General features: G+C 51.3%; 1 protein-coding gene across 7 annotated transcripts in view; it reads right to left on the reverse strand.

The window, feature by feature from the left end:
• Window positions 1–20,672, reverse strand: part of tp53bp1 (tumor protein p53 binding protein, 1) — a 71,841-nt gene that overhangs the window by 38,752 nt on the left and 12,417 nt on the right. For 5 of the 7 annotated variants that reach the window (XM_080183658.1, XM_080183657.1, XM_080183654.1 and 2 more), the window contains exons 1-7: window positions 16,675–16,797; window positions 10,691–10,878; window positions 7,283–7,367; window positions 6,269–6,377; window positions 5,170–5,255; window positions 2,933–3,091; window positions 1,830–1,911 (exon numbers count right to left, since the gene is read on the reverse strand). In XM_080183658.1, the coding sequence (XP_080039784.1) occupies window positions 1,830–1,911; window positions 2,933–3,091; window positions 5,170–5,255; window positions 6,269–6,377; window positions 7,283–7,367; window positions 10,691–10,870 (701 nt within the window). In that variant the 5' untranslated portion in view covers window positions 10,871–10,878; window positions 16,675–16,797. Of the gene's footprint in view, window positions 1–1,829; window positions 1,912–2,932; window positions 3,092–5,169; window positions 5,256–6,268; window positions 6,378–7,282; window positions 7,368–10,690; window positions 10,879–16,674; window positions 16,798–20,672 lie in introns of those variants that run through there. The other 2 variants (XM_080183655.1, XM_080183652.1) reach the window with 2 other exon arrangements.

Below are 20,672 nucleotides of genomic sequence, written 5' to 3' on the forward strand. Positions count from 1 at the left end.
ATCTCCCAGGAGTTTTGTCCAGACATTTTTAAATGTTGACCAAGCTCTGCACAGAGCAGAATGTTCCGACTGATGACAGAATGATGACACTGCCCCATCTGTTCCCATGGTTTCAGAGAGACCACAGATCAACAATGACATCACTTACAGTAGAGCACAAAGGAAGAGGAGGCCATTCAGCCCATTGCATGGCTGCAGGCTGTTCTGAAACCACTTCCCGTCCTTCTGCCCTGTTCCCCACTGGCTCTCAAATATTCACCCTTCCGAAATTCTAAACCTGTCCTATTTCTGGCAGGGGATTCCATTCCCTGGCAGCTCTCTGGTGTTGTAGAGAGGCCAGGCTCAGTCTGCCTGAAGGGCAGATCCATGCATTGCAACATGGCAAAGGCTGACTCCCCAGAAAGATACCAAGTCAGATTGCATTCGCTTGACTTGTTTCAGGGTCTGTATTAAAGTGGTTAACATGTTAAAATAATCAGATATGATGTGACTACAGCCACCTCGCGCTCTCCCTCTTGGCAATTTGGAGACTGAGATGGAGGAGGAAGGTTCCTGTGGTCTAAGGGTAACGTGAGGGCTGTGGGCCACAATCTAACTGAATGGTGGGTTAGTCTCAAAGGGCCAAAGGGCCTCCTGTGTTGCCACAGTGGCACAGTAGTTAGTACTGCAGCCTCACAGCGCCAGGGACCCAGCTTTGCTTCCCAGCTTTGGGTCACTGTCTGTGTGGAGTTTGCATGTTCTCCCCGTGTCTGTGTGGGTTTCCTCCAGGTGCTCCAGTTTCCTCCCACAGTCCAAAAGACATGCTGGTTAGGGTGCATTGTTTGTGCTAAATTGCCCCTTAGTATCAAGGGAACTAGCTAGGGTAAAAAGCATGGGGTTATGGGGATAGGGCCTGGGTGGGATTGTGGTCAGTGCAGACTCGATGGGCCGGATGGCCTCCTTCTGTACTGTGGCATTGTATGATTCTACAATCATCGACAACATGAGATGAAGTGTTGTGGAGTACAAACTGGGGTTGAGCTTTTCAATTCTAGAATCAAGAATTAAAAGCTCCAATTAACAATGATCATAAAAACCCATCTGGGTCACTAATGTCCTTTAGGGAAGGAAATCTGCCGTCCTTACCCGGTCTGGCCTACATGTGACCCCAGAACCACAGCAATGTGATTGATTCCCAATTGCCCTCTGAAGTGGCCAAGTGAGACACACAGCTTTAGGGTGGCTCCCTGTCCTGCTCAGGGGCAAGTAGGGATGGGCGATAAATGCTGGACTTGCCATGAATGAATACAATCCTGGCAAAGCAGTCTATTTGATTGGCACTCCCGCCATCACTGACACACAGCGGTAGGCGTGTGTACCACCCACAAGACCGCACGCACAGTGGCAGCTGTGTACCATCTCCAAGGTGCGTTGCAACAACTCACCAATCTCCTTCAACAGACCTTCCACCACTACCATCTAGAAGGACAAGGGCAGCAGGTACCAGGGAACATCCCCACCTGGAGATTCCCCTCCAAGTCACTCACCATCCTGACTGGGAAAGATATCAGCCATTCCTTCACTGTCGCTGGGTCAAAATCCTGGAACTCCCTCCCTAACAGCACTGTGGGTGTACCTACACCCATACGGAACTGCAGTGGGTTCAAGATAGCGGCTCACCCACCACCTTCTCGGGGCAATTAGGGATGGGCAATAAATGCTGGATCTAGCCAGCCACACCCACATCCTGAGACAGAATCAAGAAAAGCTTGCAGCTGATGTCAAAAAGCTCATTTCCCCTCCCACTCCTTGGGCAGGAACACTCAAAACTGTTTGTCTCTCTAACGCACCTCTCGGTTGGGTGGCTGGTTCCGGTTCCAGTTCCAGTTCTGTCAGCAGCTTGGCGTCCTGGGTCAGCCCCGAGGTTGGCGTCTGCGAGGAAAGAGGAGGAAGAAGCATCAAAGAACTCGTTTATCTTGTCCCCATACAACACCGTCTGAGCTCAAACCTGGCTCCTGACTGAAGAACAGTCAGCGCTGGCCTTCTCAGCAACAAACTCACCCTCTCTACCCCCACAACCCCTCCCCTGAAACCAGCCCCCTCCTCCAAAACCCTCGCACATGTAGCCATTCTTGCACAGGCAACAACGTAGCAGTTACTTTTCACACAGCAAGATCCCACAGAGATAACTGGACAGTTACTCTGGCAGCACATCAACAATAAACACTGGAAAATCTCAGCGCACCTGACAGCATCTGTGCAGAGAGAACAGAGCCAACGTTTTGAGTCAGGGTGACCTATTGGAGAGGCAATGGCCTAATGGTATTACTGTTAGACTATTAATCCGGAAACTCAGCTCATCTTCTGGGAACCTGGGTTCGAATCCCGCCACGGCAGATGGTGGAATTTGAGTTCAATAAAAAAAAATTTGGAATTAAGAATCTACTGATGACCCATTGTCAATTGTCGGAAAAACCCATCTGGTTCACTGATGTCCTTTAGGGAAGGAAATCTGCCGTCCTTACCCAGTCTGGCCTACATGTGACTCCAGAGCCACAGCAATGTAGTTGACTTTCCACTGCCCTCCAAAGACAACTAGGAATGGGTAATAAATGCTGACCCAGCCAATGATACCCATGCTCCATGAATGAATAAAAAAAAAATTTAATCTGGTGGTACTGGTTGGGACTGGGATGGCAGGGTGGAGACTCCTCTGTGCCTCAGTTAATAATGCGGCGCTCCCTCAGCGCCGACCCTCCGACAGCGCGGCGCTCCCTCAGCGCCGACCCTCCGACAGCGCGGCGCTCCCTCAGCGCCGCAATGGAAAATTAATTGGAATCTGTTCAGTCTGGGGATTTCTTAATATTTTGAACACTGACAATTGAAATGCTGAAAGGTTTAGAAAGACAGTCTCTGGAGTGTTGTCAGCATCGAAAGGTCAATCCCCTCCTACCTGTGTCTGCATCCGCGTCCTTGCACTGTCTGCTCGAGGTGTCTATGCTCGCCTCCTCTGGGCAGTCTGCACTCTCACTGGCCTTGTGGACACTGCTTTCAGGATCAATGCTTTCACTCTCTGATAACTCGAGCAACCCAAAACCAGCCTGGGACGTGCCTGAATAAAACAAAACACATAACAACATAAGACATAGGAGCAGAATTAGGCCACTCGGCCCATCGAGTCTGCTCTGCCATTCAATCATGGCTGATATTTTTCTCATCCCCATAACCCCCTGATCCCCTTATTAATCAAGAACCTATCTATCTCTGTCTTAAAGACACTCAATGACCCGGCCTCCACAGCCTTCTGCGGCAAAGAGTTCCACAGATTCCCCACTCTCTGGCTGAAGAAATTCCTCCTCATCTCTGTTTTAAAGGATTGTCCCTTTAGCCTGAGGTTTGTGCCCTCTGGTTCGAGTTTTTCCTACTATCCGTTCCACGTCCACTCTATCCAGGGCCTCACAGTATCCTGTAAGTTTCAGTAAGAACCCCCTCATCCTTCTAAACTCCATCGAGTACAGACCCAGAGTCCTCAACCGTTCTTCACACGACAAGTTCTTCATTCCAGGGATCATTCTTGTGAACCTCCTCTGGACCCTTTCCAAGGCCGGCACATCCTTCCTTAGATACGGGGCCAAAACATACACAAAGACATCAGATCAGTGATGAGACAGGCCATTCAGCCCATCTAACCATACTTACCCACAAAGACGTTAAGTCCCCTTAGAAGTTTTTGATCTTGGGAGGTGGGATGGGGAGTGTCACTGGCTGGGTCAGCAATCCCCGATTACCCTCGGGGAGGGTGGCACAGTGGTTAACACTGCTGCCTCAGTGCCAGGGATCCAGGTTTGATTCCCAGCTCGGGTCACTGTCTCTGTGGAGTCTGCACGTTCTCCCCGTGTCTGTGTGGGTTTTCTCTGGACGCTCCTGTTTCCTCCCACAGTCTGAAAGACGTGCTGGTTAGGTGCACTGGCCGTGCTAAATTCTGTCTCAGTGTACCCAAACAGGCAACTGAGTGTGCCGACTAGGGGCTTTTCACAGTAACTTCATTGCAGTATTAATATAAGCCTGCTTGTGACACTAATAAATTAAATGTTAAACATCCATATATCCATGTAATCCTAGTAGAATTTTTGAAGTCTCTATGGGATTCTTTCTAAGGTGGTGTGTGGGTTGCCTTCCTGCAGTCCGTGTGGTGTAGGTACACCCACTCTGCTGTTAGGGAGGCAGTTTCTGGGTTCTGACCCAGCGATAGTGAAGGAACGGTGATCCAAGTCAGGATGGTGAGCGCTTGCTGGGGAACTTTCAGGGAGTGGTGTTCCCACGTGCCTGCTGCCCTGCTCTATTCCGTAAAGGGCATAGAATCAGAGAGGTTTACAGCACGGAAACAGGCCCTTCAGCCCAACTTGTCCGTGCTGCCCTTTTTTCTAAAAAAAAAACCCTAAAGTAATCCCAATTGCCCGCATTTGGCCCATAGCCCTCTATACCCATCGTACCCAAGGTGCTTCAGTGCTTCTTGTCACTGGTAAATATTGCCACTAAGTTTTCCAAGTGACTCCAAGACTTTGGGCTGGATCAGTATATTTGGAGGGGTGGTGGGGGGGGGGGGGGCACGTATTTTAAACTCACGAACAATTGTAATTTAGTTCCTTATAATTCAAAGCATACTAAATTGCCCCTTAGTGTCCCAAGATGTGTAGGTTAGATGAATTGGCCATGCTAAATGTGTGGCTTTATAGAAATAGGACATGGGAGGGGCCTGGTTAAGATCATGGAATCAGAGAATCCCTGCAGTGCAGAAGTGGCCATTTGGCCCATCGGGTTTGTACCAACTCTCTGACACAGCATCTTACTCAGGCCTTCTCCTCCGCCCTATCCCTACAGCCTCACACATTTTATCAAGGCTAATCCACCCTGCAACTTGCATATCTTTGGAGTGTGGGAGGAAACCGGAGCACTCGGAGGAAACGCACGCAGACACGGGGAGAACATGCAGACTCCACACAGACAGTGACCCAAGCCGGGAATTGAACCCGAGTCTCTGGCACTGTGAGGCAGCAGCGCTAACCCACTGTGACACCGTGCCAATCCTGGAACTATTAAGATATTCTGTCAGAAAGTCAGTGCAGACCCGATGGCCCAAATGGCCTCCTGTAGGGATTCTATGGTCTTGTTAAACGGGCCCAATTCTACCTTCAGCGCCAATGGAGTTGGTTGTTGAATCTGCGATGTCTCCGCCTTCCCCGGCCCGTGGACTAGCCCGGGTCCTCACAGCACTGCTGGGGTAAGAAGAAACAAATTAATAGCATTGCCTCCTTCACAACTGGTCTCCCTGCTCACCCTGTCCATGCAGAGGGTAGGAACACACTGCCATTCTGCCCAGTGGTCTATATGCCTTCACTCGCCTTGCTGTCCCACCTAGTGCTGCATCTCTAGCAGCAGAGACTGAGGAGCCAGGACAGCAAGTATGTGTCTACAAGAGGCAACAGTGAGTGCGAGTGCCTGGGGGGAGCAGGGTGGAGGCGTGTTGATGGCAGTGTCAAGCAAAAGAATCAACCCTCCCAGATAGCACGAGGACCAGAGCTGGCAAAAAGACAAGGGAATTGGATCTTGGAGAATCCACAGTGAGGTAACAACTATTCCCTGCATTTATATAGAGCCCTTTGTGACCTTAGGAGGTCCCAAAATGCTTTCCAGCCAATGATGTACTTCCAGCGTGCGCTCTCTGCAATCAGATCGTACTCAGCAAGCACCTTCTCAAGGGGCAATTAGGGTCGGGCCAGCGACACCCACTTCCCATCAACAAATATATTTTTAAAAAATGACCAGTTCACCTATTTTGGTTCAGGTGCAAAGTACACCCACAAAACTGGGGTGAACCTCCCAGCCCTTCCTGAAAACAGTGTCACAGGATCTTACAACAGCAGCCCGAGAGAACTCAGTTTAACATCTCCACTGAAAGACAGCACCTCCAACACTGCTGCACTTCCTCAGTACTGCACTGGGAGTGGCAGCCTGGATTGTTCGTACTTGAGCGGGATTTGAAACCAAGTGTCTAACTGAGAGACAAGAATGCAATCCTGAGCCACGGCCCACCCACCACTCTGTCCGCCCGCCCACCCACCCGTCTATCTATCTATCCACTCACTCTCTCGGTGACGCTGAATGGACACTGGGAGCAGTGGTTCCTCCCTTTCTCTTTCCACAGGTAAACGTCACAAGGCAATTCCCCCCCCCCCCCACCCCGAGGCCTCCCCCTTTCCAGATACCGTCAAGCGTTCAAGCCACTTACCTGGTTTGTCCATTTGGCCGTGGTAGATCTTCAGTCGAGGGAATGGGCTGCTCGTCCGACCTCTGACCTGTCGTCGTTTCCATGGCACCCACAACTATCAGAGATGAACCTGGTTAGGGGTAGAGTTGAAAGATGAGGAGCCGAGGGGACAGAACATTTGCCGCAAAGGTGTCCGTTGGAGAAGCGGCCTGCTCCCTTGGCCAATGAAGTCACCAATGTTCTTTGAGCTGACGTGGCAGTCCCATCCCACCTTCATTTTTGGTTAACCATCTGCCATGTTGACTGCTGCATTACAATGAGTGGACCTTTTATGCTGAAAAATTTAGTCTTGTGCTGCACACCCACAGTTGTTTATTTGACATTGGGATTGCTTAATGGGGGTATGTTGAGGAGTAGCCAAGGCCCACACTGCAGGCCTGGTGCCTCCATCAAAGCCCACTTCTAGAGTTCTTTCATGAGATGTGGGCATTGCTGGCAAGGCCAGCACTTACTGCCCATCCCTAATTGCCCTTGAACTGAGTGGCTCGATTGGGCCTTTTCAGAGGGCAGTTCTGAGTCACCAACATTGCTGTGGCTCTGGAGTCATGTGTAGAATCCCTGCAGGACAGAATGAGGCCATTTGGCCTATTGAGTCTGTACCGACCACAAACCCACCCTAGGGCCTAACCTATAACCCTCAGTTACCCTAGCTAATCCCCCTGACACTAAGGAGCAACTTAATACGGCCAATTCACCTAACCCGCACGTCTTTGGAGAGTGGGAAGAAACTGGAGCACTTGGCGGAAACCCACGCAGACACAGGGAGAACATACAGACATAGACAGTGACCCAAGGTTGGAATCGAACCTGGGTCCCTGGCGCCGTGAGGCAGCAGTGCTAACCACTGTGCCACCGTGACGCTGCCAAACTTGGAACCTCATGAATCGGAGGAGCCACTCACTGTAAAAAATCTCACAAATCTGGCCCTGGCGAGTTTACCAGAGACATTTTAACCCTGGTTCCACGGATCCTCACCTTTGTGGGGCATGTCCTTCCGGTCAGAGGGCTCTGCGTCGCCTCCCGCTGACGTCTTGGCTGCCTGGGGGCCAGCAGTCAGCTCCTGGAAAGTACAACACTGGGTTATCTGTAAGCCTGAGGCACAAATCATATCAAATCCACTTGCTTTCCAACTTCAATTCCCAGGGAATGCTCCAATCAGCAATAAACAGCCAATAATAAATCCAATCAGGAATTTAGGGCAAACATCTTTAGCCGGAGAGAGTGTGGTGAGAACGTGGAACTCCCTCCTACAGGGTGTGACTGATTTGATTTATTATTGTCACATGTATTGGCATGCAGTGAAAAGTACTGTTTCTTCCCTACTACATAAAGCATACCATTCATAGAGACAGAAAGGAGAGGGTGCAGAATGTAGTGTTACAGTCACAGCTAGGGTGTAGAGAAAAATCAACTTAACGCGAGGTAGGTCTATTCAAAAGTCCGATGGCAGCAGGGAAGAAGATGTTCTTGAGTCGGTTGATACATGACCTCAGATTTTTGTACCTTTTTCCCAACGGAAGAAGGTGGAAGAAAGTATGTCTGGGGTACATGGGGTCCTTAATTATGCTGGTTGCTTTGCCGAGGCAGTGGGAAGTGTAGACAGCGTCAACGGACGAGAGGTTGGTTTGTGAGATGGATTGGGCTACATTCACGACCTTTTGTAGTTTCTTGCGGTCTTGGGCAGAGCAGGAGCTATACTAAGCTGTGATACAACCAGAAAGAATGCTTCCTATGGTACATCTGTAAAAGTCGGTGAGAGTCGTAGCTGACATGCCAAATTTCCTTAGTCTCCTGAGAAAGTAGAGGCAATGTTGGGCTTTCTTAACTATAGCGTCGGCCTGGGGAGACCAGGACAGGTTGTTGGTGATCTGGCCACCTAAAAACTTGAAGCTTTCAACCATTTCTACTTCGTGGCTTTTTATCTCACTCAGATGAAGAGCTCTGATACACTTAAGGGCAAAGCTGGATTAATACTCGAAAGGTAAAGGAATTGGAAGATTATACTGACAAGATGAGATGTAAAGTGAGAGGAGACTCAAGTTTAGCATAAATAGTGACTTAGAACCAGTTAGGTCTATTTCTCTGCTGTGGATTTTACGTAATTCTATGCAAAAGATACTTAAAGGAGATAGAACTTTCAGCGCAAAAACACCCCAAAGGGTTTCATAGAATCATAGAACTCTACAGTGTAGAAAGAGGCCCTTCCCACCCTACCCCCATATCCCTACATATTATACCCACGAATCCCTCTAACCTACGCATCCCTGGACACTAAGGAGCAATTTCGTAGCATAGCACATCTTTGGGCTATGGGAGGAAACCGGAGCACCCGGAGGAAACCCACACAGACACGAGGAGAATGTGCAAACTCCACACAGACAGTGACCCGAGCCGGGAATCGAACCCAGGACCCTGGAGCCGTGAAGCAGCAGTGCTAACCACTGTGCTACCGTGCCGCCCGATTCATTTACACAGAGTTCTTGGAAAGTCTAGTCACTGATGTCCTGAGTGTAAAACACAGAACTCACTTCATAACAGCAGAATTCAACATGAAGCAAAAGACACATGCTGTCAAAGCTCACCGTCTGGCACTCACCCAATTCGCAAGAATAGCAAATTGTAAAGGCAGCAATTTATGCTGCACGAGAAGAGTGTGCTGACTGTTCGGCAAGCGGTCAGCACAGTGGCTAGCACCGCTGCCTCTCAGCCCAGGGACCAGGGTTCGATTCCCAGCTTGGGTCATTGTCTGTGCAGAGTGGGTTTCCTCCAGATACTCCGGTTTCCTCCCACAATCTGAAAGACGTGGTTAGGTGGATTGGCCGTGCTAAATTCTCCCTCAGTGTACCCAAACGGGCGCCTGAGTGTGGCACCCAAGGGATCTTCACAGTAACTTCATTGCAGTGTTAATGTAAGCCTACTTGTGACACTAATAAATAAACTTAAACCTCTGATGTAGAGGCGTAGGCACGGAGAATGCACCAGTAAACTGATTACTGACAAGTTGTTGCTGAGCTTGTCCTCCATGTGTGCACTTTGACTGAGTTTTGCTTCGCTTCAAAAATAATTAGTTGGATGTAATCTATTTCTGAGTGAACCAAATACAAGTGTTTGACATGACAGCGTACCCAGGCATCAATACAACGCCAAGGTCGGTGCCCAGAAAATATGAGGAGTTCTCAGGCTCACACTGCACAGGAGGCGGCCAATTGGCCCATTGTGTCTGTACCAGCTCTTTGAAAGAGCAATCCAATTAGTTTCACACCCACTCTCATCGCCCTCCATATGTTTATGTTGCTTTTGAAAAAGTGCTGATTAATTCTGCTTCCTCTGCCCCTTCAAATAGAACATTCTGGATCACAACAGCTCACCAGGTGAAAATATCTGTATCTCACCTCCCCAACAGAATCCCTACAGTACAAAGGCCATTTGGCCCATCGAGTCCGCATCGACCACAATCCCACCCAGGCCCTACTCCCGTATCCCCCTCATATTTACCTTGCTAATCCCCCTGATACTAGGGTGAATTCAGCATGGCCAATCAACCTAACCAGCACATCTTTAGACTGTGGAAGGAAACCGGAGCACCCGGAGGAAACCCACGCAGACATGGGGAAAATGTGCAGACTCTGCACCCTAGCTGGGAATTGAACCTGGCTCCCTGGCACTGAGACAGCAGTGCTAACCACCGTGTTCTCCGATTACCAACTCACTTGCCAGTTAAAACACTTCCTCCTCATTTACTCTCATCAAAACCTTTACTGATTTGGAACGTCTGTTTAATTGCCCTGTAACCTTCTCAAAGAACAAACCCAGCCTTTTCTCTGGGGTTCAAGAATGGTTCACCTGACTGATACAGGCCATTCACCCATTGGGACTGTACTAGCTCCGGCCCAGGTGCGGTGGAATGGGAGATAGATATATTTTAATTCATTCATTGAACATGGTTGTCGCTGGCTGGCCAACATTTATTGCCCATCCCTAACTGCTCGAGGGCAATTAAACGTCAACCACATTGCTGTGACTCTGGAGTCACACGTAGGCCAGACCGGGTAAGGACAGCAGATTTCCTACCCTAAAGGACATTAGTGAACCAGATGGGTTTTTCTGACAATAGTTTCACAGTCATCAGTAGATTTTTAATTCCAGATTTTTTTTTATTGAATTCAAATTCCATCATCCGCCGTGGCGGGATTCGAACCCGGGTCCCCAGAACATTAGCTGAGTTTCCGGATTAATAGTCTAGCGATAATACCACTAGGCCGTCGCCTCCCGGGTTCGAAGGTGCCATCTTTAAACGACAGGGGCTGTCTTGTCTGCTGGCTGGCAGTGTGAAGGGTACTCACCGGAAAGACTTGTGAAGGGGAAAGGCTTTCAGGTACTCACCAGGACGGGACTGACCGTGCGGGGCTGTAGGTTGGGCAGACACCTGGCTTGCAGGCGCCGGTAACTCTGCTCCGGGTCATCGTCTGACAGCACACTTTCCGCCTGGGAGTCCTCCACAATCAGGCAGGGGGTGTCTTGCTGCGAGAGCTCCGATTCCAGCTGCGTCCCGTTCGGGTCCATGTGCTGAACTAGAATTAAGAATAACTCATGCTAGGTAGAAATTCATAAGAACAGCAGAACTAGGAGGAGACCATTCGGCCCATCGAGCCTGCTCCACCATTTAATACAATCACAGCTGTTATCATAGAATCTCTACAGTGCAGAAGGATGCCATTCAGCCCATTGAGCCTTCATCGACCATAATCCCACCCAGGCCCTATTCCCACATCCCCACATATTTACTTGCTAATCCCCCAGACGCTAGGGGTCAACTCTCACCAACTTTTACAGGTGCACCATAGAAAGCATTCACCGCATTTTTCACAGCTTGGTACAGCTCCTGCAAGAAACTACAATAGGTCGTGAACAAAGTCCAGTCTATCACTCAAACCAACCTCCCATCCATTGACACTGTCTACACTTCCCGCTGTCTTGGAAAAGTCAGCGTAATCAAGGACCTCACGCACCCCGGACATTCTCTCTTCCGCCTTCTTCCATCAGGAAAAAGATACAAAAGTCTGAGGTCACATACCAACCGACTCAAGAACAGCTTTTTCCCTGCTGCTGTGAGACTTTTGAATGGACCTACCTTGCATTAAGTTGATCTTTCTCTACACCCTAGCTATGACTGTAACACTACATTCTGCACTCTCTCGTTTCTTTCTCTATGAACGGTATGCTTTGTGTAGCGTGCAAGAAACCATACTTTTTGCTGTAATGTTAATACATGTGGCAATAATAAATCAAATCAAAATTTTGCATGGCTAATTCACCCAACCAGCACCTCTTTCTGACTGTGGGAGGAAACCGGAGCACCCGGAGGAAACCCACACAGACACGGGGAGAACATGCAGACTCCACACAAATAGTGACCTCAAGCCGGGAATCGAACCCAGGTCCCTGGCGCTGTGAGATGGCAGTGCTAACCGCTGTGCCACCAGATGATCTTAGGCTTCATTTTCCTGCCCAATGCCCCAGACCAAAGATCTGTCCACCTCAACAACGAAGCATAAAATGTGTGGGGTAGAGATTTTCAAAGATGCACAACCCTTCCAGTGAATCTATTTCTCCTCATCTCAGTCCTAACCTTTCAGGTCCTGTGTTTTAGACTCGCTGACCAGAGAATCAGGGGGACTAGCAGGGTAAACGTGTGGGGCTATGAGGATAGGGCCTGGGTGGGATTGTGGTCAATACAGACTTGATGGGTGGAATGGCCTCCTTCTGCACCGTAGGTTTCTAGGATTCTATAATTCTCGGGCAGGGAAATAGGATCAGCTCATCATTTCTGAAACATTTGAATAGACAAAAGTACAATCCTTATGCTAACTATAATAGATTGGGCTGGCAAGGTGGCACACTGGTTAGCACTGCTGCTTCACAGTGCCAGGGAGCTGGGTTCGATTCCCGGCTTGGTGTGGAGTCTGCACATTCTCCCCATGTCTGTGTGGGTTTCCTCTGGTCTCCTCCCACAGTCCAAAAGACATGCTGGTTAGATGCATTGGCTGTGCTAAATTCTGTACCTGAACAGGCACCGGAGTGTGGCAACTAGGGAATTTTCACAGTAACTTAATTGCAGTGTTAATGTAAGCCTACGAATGAATAAATTTTAAACACTGCTTAGTCTTTTACATACAAACATTTGCCAATACATTCAAACATGCGAATTAGGAGGAGTAGGCCATTCGGCCCCTCAAACCTGTTCTGCCATTCAGTAAAATAATGGCAGTTCTGACAACGACCTCATCTGCACATTCTGTCTGCCCCGAGAACCTTCCACCCCCTTGTTAATCAGGAATCTATCTGGCTCTGCCTTAAAAAGATTCAAAAGTCTACTCCCACTGCCTTTTGAGGAAGAAAGTTCCAGAGACTCATGATGCTTGAGAGAAATCCTCATCTCCGTCTGGAATGGGCCATCCCTTATTTTTAAACAGTGGCCCCTAGTTCTAGATTCTCTGACCAGAGGAAAAATCCCCTTCATATCCAACCTATCAATACCCCCTTAGGATCTTATATGTTTCAATTAAGTCACGTCTTACTCTTCTAAACTCCTAGCCTGCCCAACCTTTCCTGATAAGACAACCTGCCCATTCCGGGTGTTAGTCTGGTAAATCTTTCCTGAACTGTTTCCAATGCTATTACATCCTTCCTTAAGCAAGGAGAACAATGCTGCACAACTGTACTCCAGATGTGGCCTCACCACTGCCTTGTACAATTGAAATATAAGCTCCCTACTTCTATAATTAACTCCCCTCGCAATAAACTATAGCATCCTATTAACTTTCCTAATTACTTGCTGCACCTGCACACTAGCCTTCTGCAAATTCATGCAAGGGGACGTCTAGAGCCCCCCGATTCTCAGGGTCTGTAATCTCCCGTTTAGATTTTGTCATTCCTCCTGCCAAAATGGATGATTTCACATTGTCCCACATTATATTCCATTTGTCAGTTTATTGCCACTCACTGAGTCTAATTATATCCCTTCGTAGCCTCATGTCCTCTTCACAACTATTATAGAATCCCCACAGTGCAGGAGGCGGCCATTTGGCCCATCGAGTCAGCACCGACCACATTGCCACCCAGGTCCTATCCCCATAGCCCCATACCATTTACCTTGCTAGTACCCCTGACACTAAGGAGCAATTTAGCACGGCCAATCCACCCAACCTGCACATCTTTGGACTGCGGGAGGAAACCAGAGCACCTGGAGGAAACCCATATAGACACGGGAAGAACATGCAGACTCCGTACAAATAGCGACCTCAAGCCGGGAATCGAACCCGGGTCCCTGGCGCTGTGAGACAGCAGTGCTAACCATTGTGCCACCACACCGTACTATTCCACCTATCTTTGAGTCATCAGCAAATTTAGCAACCATACTATCGGTCCATCCAAACCAAACCATCGGTCCATCTAAACCATACCATCCAAACATTGACATAAACTATAAAAGTTGAGATTCCAGCACTGATCCCTGTTGCACACTAATCGTTACATCTTGCCAATGAGAAACTGACTTACTTATGCCAGTCTCCTGTTAGCCATCTAACCTCTTATCTATCCTGTTACCCCCTGCACCATGAGCTTTTTTTCTGCAATAAGCTTTGATCTGCCATGTTGTCAAATGTCTTCTGTTCTGGCAATGTTAACTGAGAGATAAATATTAAGCAGGGATGGCACAGTGGTTAGCACTGCTGCCTCACAGCACCAGGGACCCAGGTTTGATTCTCAGTTTGGGTCACTGACTGTGTGGAGTTTGTACATTCTCCCCGTATCTGCATGGGTTTCCTCCAGTTTCCTCCCACACTCCAAATATGTGCAGGTTAGGTGGACTGGCCATGGTAAATTGCCCCTTAGTGTCCCGAGATGTGAAGGTTAGATGGATTGGCCATACAAAATTGCTCCATAGTGTCAGGGGGACTGGCAAGGTAAATGGTATGGGGTTATGGGGATAGGGCTTGGGTGGGATTGTTGGCAGTGCGGGCTTGATGGGCCAAATGGCCTCCTTCTGCACTGTGACTCCCCCTGCTCCTCATCAAAATAATAGCCGTGGGATCATTAATGTTCACCTGATAGGGTCAGAAAGCATCTCAATTTAGCCTCTCATCTGGGAGACAGCGCACCAGACAATGCAGCACTCCCACAATACGGCACTGGACTCTCAGGTCTGGGTTTTCCTGTTCAAGACCTGGAGTAAGACTTGAATCTAGAACCGCCTGCAACAGAGCAGGATTACTATGGGCTGACACTGGAGAGAGATGGGTGCACAAAGATCCTATGGCACTATTTTGCAGAAATTGCAAACTCCCACTGGTGTCCGAACCAATATTTATTCCTCGTTCAATATCACGAAAAACGAAGAGGTCATCAGGTCTTCAGCACATGGCCATTGCAGGAGTTTACAGAGAGCAAACTGATTCCTGTACAACACTTCCTTCCAGCAGTTCACCACACTTCAAAGCAAATCATTGGCTGAAAAGTGCACTGGGACCATCCTACAGTCCCGAAAGTGGTAGAAATGTGATCTTTTCCATCCAGTAATTCATAAACTCCTCCCTATTCACCCTTTGTGAACACCAAGTAACTGAGGAACAGAATGTGCTGTCTGGCGCTCAGCAGAATTTCAGAAATGTTGATCCAGTGCACAGCTCCTGGAGAATATTCTTACACAGAACCCAAGCGATGTGGCCCAGCTATTTACAAACTGCACCCATTCCTTAAACCGGTCCAAACATCACTAAACTGTAACCTTCCTAAAAACGTTCTTTTCCCAAGGAAACAACAGAGTCAAAGTCCAAAGATACAGAAACATTAAAAAGTGACTGCACAAACCAGTGATACAGAGTCTCACAGCACAGAGCACACAGACAAATTCCAATACCGCAAACATAATACACAGTACAGCCATTGTTAAAACCCAACCAAGGTCACAGCCTGTATCGCACACAGTTCATCCCCCCACCCCCCCACCCGAGGTCCCAACCCACACTGCAAGTCAACCTTGCGACCACCCCCCTACCCCCAAGTTCGAGGTCCATATCACCCCCCAAGCCTCCCTGCCAGGTCCCATTCAATATCACCCGGGGACCCAGTCCAATCTCACCCCCTGGGTCCCTGTCCACATGACCATATGACCCCCCCCCTCCAGGTCCCCCCACTCCCCCAGGTCCCAGTCCATATCGCATGCACCCCAGGTCCCATAGTCCATATCCCAACTCCACCCCACCCCACCAATGTCAGATTCCAGTCAATATCCCATCCCACCGCCACCAGCACCCCGCCCCCCCAGGGTCCCAATTTGTGTCCCATACCACCACTCCCCCAGGTCCCAGTCTGTGTTCTCTCCCACCCCCCATATTCCAGTATGTATTCTACCACCCCCAGGAGCCAGTCCATATGCACCTCCCCCCCCCACCACAGGTCCCAGCCCACATCCTACTGCCTCCACCGCACACCCGCCCCCAACCTACCCAGGTCCCAGCCTGTATCCCACCCACCCTGGTCCCAGCCCGTTTCCCGCCCCCCACCCGGGTCCCAGCCCGTATCCCACCCCCACCCCCCCACTGGGTCCCAGTCCGTATCCCACCTCCCCACCCCCCCACTGGGTCCCAGTCCGTATCCCACCTCCCCACCCCCCCACTGGGTCCCAGTCCGTATCCCACCTCCCCACCCCCCACTGGGTCCCAGTCCGTATCCCACCTCCCCACCCCCCACTGGGTCCCAGTCCGTATCCCACCTCCCCACCGGGTCCCAGTCCGTATCCCACCTCCCCACCCCCCACTGGGTCCCAGTCCGTATCCCACCTCCCCACCCCCCACTGGGTCCCAGTCCGTATCCCACCTCCCCACCCCCCCACTGGGTCCCAGTCCGTATCCCACCTCCCCACCCCCCAAGTCTCAGCCCATATCCCAACGCCCCTGGATCCCAGTCCGTATCCACCTTCCTAGATCCCAGTCCGTATCCACCCTCCAACAACCACCACCCCCAATCGGTCTCAGTCCACATCGACCCCCACCCCCACCCCCAACCCCTCCCCAGGTCCCAGTCCGTATCGCCCCCTCACTCCACCGCAGAATCCAGTCCATATCTTCCCCCAACCCCTCACTCCCCCCCACCCCTCACTCCCCCCCCAAATCCCAGTCCATATTTTCCCCCCCCACAAGATCCCAATCCATATCACTCCCCCCCATTCACCCCCGCCCCCCCAAGGTCCCCTCCCCCTCCAGGCCCCAGTCCGCCCCCCCCGGGTTATATACGGCTCCAGTCTCTCTCACACAGCTGCTGTATCCCATGGACACAGTTACACTCTGTATGATCCCCACATTTACCGGCTGGATCTCTGCGGGATCTGCTGTGGGATCTGGGAATTCCGGCTTTTAGATTCCCCAGGGGGCCGCTTCCCGCTCCCCCCGACTGCGGCAGCGCGGGGCTCCGGCGGCAGCGCGGGGCCGGGTCCGGCTCCGGGGGCGGGGCGGGATTTATCCCCGCCCACAATCTGTTACATTCCGACACTGGAGCCAATCCGCGGCTTCCCGCTTTTCCTATTGGCCAACTGGCCGGATCTACGTCATTGACAAACACAAACTACGGCCAATCACAGAGCAGCTTCTGTCCCAGCGAAGAATCAGCATCAGAAATTCCCTCCCTCGCCCCCATCCACCCCCTCATCACCCCCCCATAACCCTGCCCAATACCCCCCTCACCATCCCCCCCATAGCCCTGCCCCAATACCCCCCTCACCATCCCCCCCATAGCCCTGCCCCAATACCCCCCTCACCCCTTCCCCAATACCCCCCTCACCATCCCCCCCATAGCCCTGCCCCAATACCCCCCTCACCATCCCCCCATAGCCCTGCCCCAATACCCCCCTCACCATCCCCCCCATAGCCCTGCCCCAATACCCCCCTCACCATCCCCCCCATAGCCCTGCCCCAATACCCCCCTCACCCCTTCCCCAATACCCCCCTCAGCATCCCCCCCATTGCCCTGCCCCAATACCCCCCTCACCCCTTCCCCAATACCCCCCTCAGCATCCACCCATAACCCTGCCCCAATACCCCCCTCACCCCTTCCCCAATACCCCCCTCAGCATCCACCCATAACCCTGCCCCAATGCCCCCCTCAGCATCCACCCATAACCCTGCCCAATACCCCCCTCACCCCCTCCCCAATACCCCCCTCAGCATCCCCTCTTATCCCTGCCCAATACCCCCCCACTCCCTCCCCAATACCACCCTCAGCATCCCCCCATAACCCTGCCCCAATACCCCCCTCACCCCTTCCCCAATACCCCCCTCACCCCCTCCCCAATACCCCCCTCAGCATCCCCCCATAACCCTGCCCCAATATCCCTCTCACAATCGCCTCATAACCCTGTCCCAATACCCCCTCACCGTCCCCCAATAACCCCCTCACCTCACATACCCCAATATCCCCTCACCCCCTCAACCTCAGTATCCCCCTCACCATTACCCCTCCCCCCACCCCCAATACCCCACCTCATCCCCACCCCCAATATCCCACCTCACCCCCATACCCCTCTCCCCAATATCCCCTCACCGCCCTCCCCAATACCCCTTCCCCTCTCATCCCCCCCACCGCCAATACCCCCTCATCATCCCCCATGCCCCCTCCCTGATACCCCCTCCCCCTTACCCCCACTACCTCGTCACCCCCAATACACCCTCCCCCTTAGCCCCACTACCCCTCCCCCTTACCCCCACTACCTCCTTACCCCCTCACCCCTCCATATTCCTTCACTATCCCCTCCATAACCCCTATCCAATACCCCTCCCCAGTACTGCACCCCCATACCCCCCAATAACCCCCACATCCCCTCCTTCCCAATACCCCCTCACTCTTGTACCCCCCTCACCATTGCCCCATTCCCCCCTTCCCATCGCCCCATTCCCCCCACCCCCAATACTCCCTCATCCTCCAATACTCCCTCATCCCCCATACTCCCTCACCTTCAACTCCTCACCCCCTCCCTCACTTCACCCTCACCCCTCTCTCAGTGCACCCTCACCTCTTCACTCATTTCTGTCTCATTACAATCCTCCTTAATCCCCTTTTCCCCATACTCCCTTATACCTCCATCCTATTCTTCCCCTCCCCCTTACTCCCCATTCTCCCCTTTCCCCAATACCAAACCATATCCCTCCTCATTTTCCCCCTCACCCATTCCTCCTCTCACCCCTTTCTCCACATCCCCCTCTCCCCCATTACCAAATCATCCCCCTATCCCCACACTCCTCCCCATACATTTTCACCCGTCACCCAGCCCCTTCCTCCAATCTCCCTCACCCACTCCCAATCCCCTCAACACCCCCACCCCATTTCCCTTTCACCCACATTTCTCCCATCCCCCTCTACATTCCTACTCACCCTCACCCTCTGCTCCCCTCCCTTTTCCGCCTCGCCCCCTCCTCATCACTCCCCTCACCCTTCACCCAACCCCCCCTTCTGCTACCTATTCTCCCCTTCCTTGCCCTCTCTTTATCATTCCCCCTTCCCTCCCCCTTAACCTCTGCTTTCTCCAGCTCCCCTCTCCCTCTCCTACGTGCCCCCCCATTTCCAGTGAAGTTGTGGCGGGGGGGGGTAGTTCTCGGGTATGGTCACCTTGTGGTACTTTTCCCAGGAGGGGACCACTCCTCCTGTGTGGGTGTTGCTGTGCTATTCAAACATGGTGTGAGGCATGACAAACACAACCATGTCCTCATTTGACACTGGAATTTTCCTGCACTGCCCGCTATAGGAATCTTGGCAGCTGGGGGGAGGGGTGGACCAAAGGTCCATTGACCTCGGCAGGATTTTGGGGCGAGCGCCCCGAGAGTTCAATGGGGGTAGAGCTGTTGGCATGAAGTCAGGCATCCCTCACTGCCCCCACACTCCTTTCCCCTCATACACTGAGGGTGGCTCCCAGCTCGCGCAGACTGTCTCCCACTCTGGTCCGACACCCACGTTTGTACTGAACCCTCGTGTCGGGAAGGCAGTCAAAGAGACACTTCACACACAACGAAATGCCTCTCCAGTGCAGCGGTTGAAGTGGAAGCTATCTTTCTGCACAGCAAGATCCCAGGTACAGGAATGTGATTTATGACCAGTTGATTGTTTTCCCGGTGCTGATGGGGAAGGAATGTTGACCAGGACAGTGGCACAGTGCTTAGCAGTACTGCCTCACAGTGCCAGAGGCATAAGAACTAGGAGCAGGAGTGGGCCATCTGGCCCCTCGAGCCTGCTCCGCCATTCAATAAGATCACGGCTGATCTTTTCCTGAACTCAGCTCCACTTACCCACCCGCTCACCTTAATTCCTTTACTGTTCAAAAATCTATCCTTGCCTTAAAAACATTCAATGAGGTAGCCTCGACTGCTTCACTGGACAGGGAATTCCACAGATTCACAACCCTTTGTGTGAAGAAGTTCCTCCTCAACTCAGTCCTAAATCTGCTCCCCCTTATTTTGAGGCCATGCCCCCTAGTTCTAGTTTCACCCGCCAGTGGAAACAACTTCCCTGCTTCTATCTTATCTATTCCCTTCATAATCTTATATGTTTCTATAAGATCCCCCCTCATTCTTCTGAATTCCAATGAGTATAGCCCCAGTCTACTCAATTTCTCCTCGCAAACCAGGTTCGATTCCCGGCTTGGGTCACTGTCTGTGCGGAGTCTGCGTGTTCTCCCCGTGTTTGCATGGGTTTCCTTATCCTCATAATGCCACACATATCCCAACGTTAATCCATCTAACCAACACACCTGGTCCATACTCCTGGATGGCACACTGGTTAGCATTGCTGCCTCATAGCACAGGGACCTGGGTTCAATTCCAGCCTCGGGGGACGGTCTGTGCAGAGTCTGCACTTTCTCCCTGTGTCTGCGTGGGTTTCCTCCCAGTGTTCTGGTTTCCTCCCACAGTACAAAGATGTGCTGTTTAGGTGCATTGGCTATGCTAAATTGCCCCTTAATGTCAGGGGGACTAGCTAGGCTAAATATGTGAGGTTTTGGAGATGGGGCGTGGGTGGGATTGTTGTCAGTGCAGACTCAATGGGCTGAATGGCCTCCTTCTGCACTGTAGGGATTCTATGAGGCAAAGTCTGACATTGACTCAGATAAAGAAATAGTCGAGAAGGAGACCAAAAGCTTGGAGGAAGAGGTAGGCATGAAGAAATGGCTTAAAGCAGGTGGGGTGAGAGAGGTTTAGGGAGAGAATTTCGGAGCCTTAGAGCCCAGGCAGCTGAAGGCCGCTAATGGTGGAGTTACCCGAGGCATCAGTGGAGAAATTGTAAATGTTTTCAGGATTTGAGAGAGAAAATGGTAAAAACAGCC

Source organism: Carcharhinus amblyrhynchos, unplaced genomic scaffold (genome assembly GCF_965287045.1).
Source record: "Carcharhinus amblyrhynchos unplaced genomic scaffold, sCarAmb.v2.hapA chromosome_360, whole genome shotgun sequence".
In the NCBI taxonomy this organism is placed as follows: domain Eukaryota; kingdom Metazoa; phylum Chordata; class Chondrichthyes; order Carcharhiniformes; family Carcharhinidae; genus Carcharhinus; species Carcharhinus amblyrhynchos.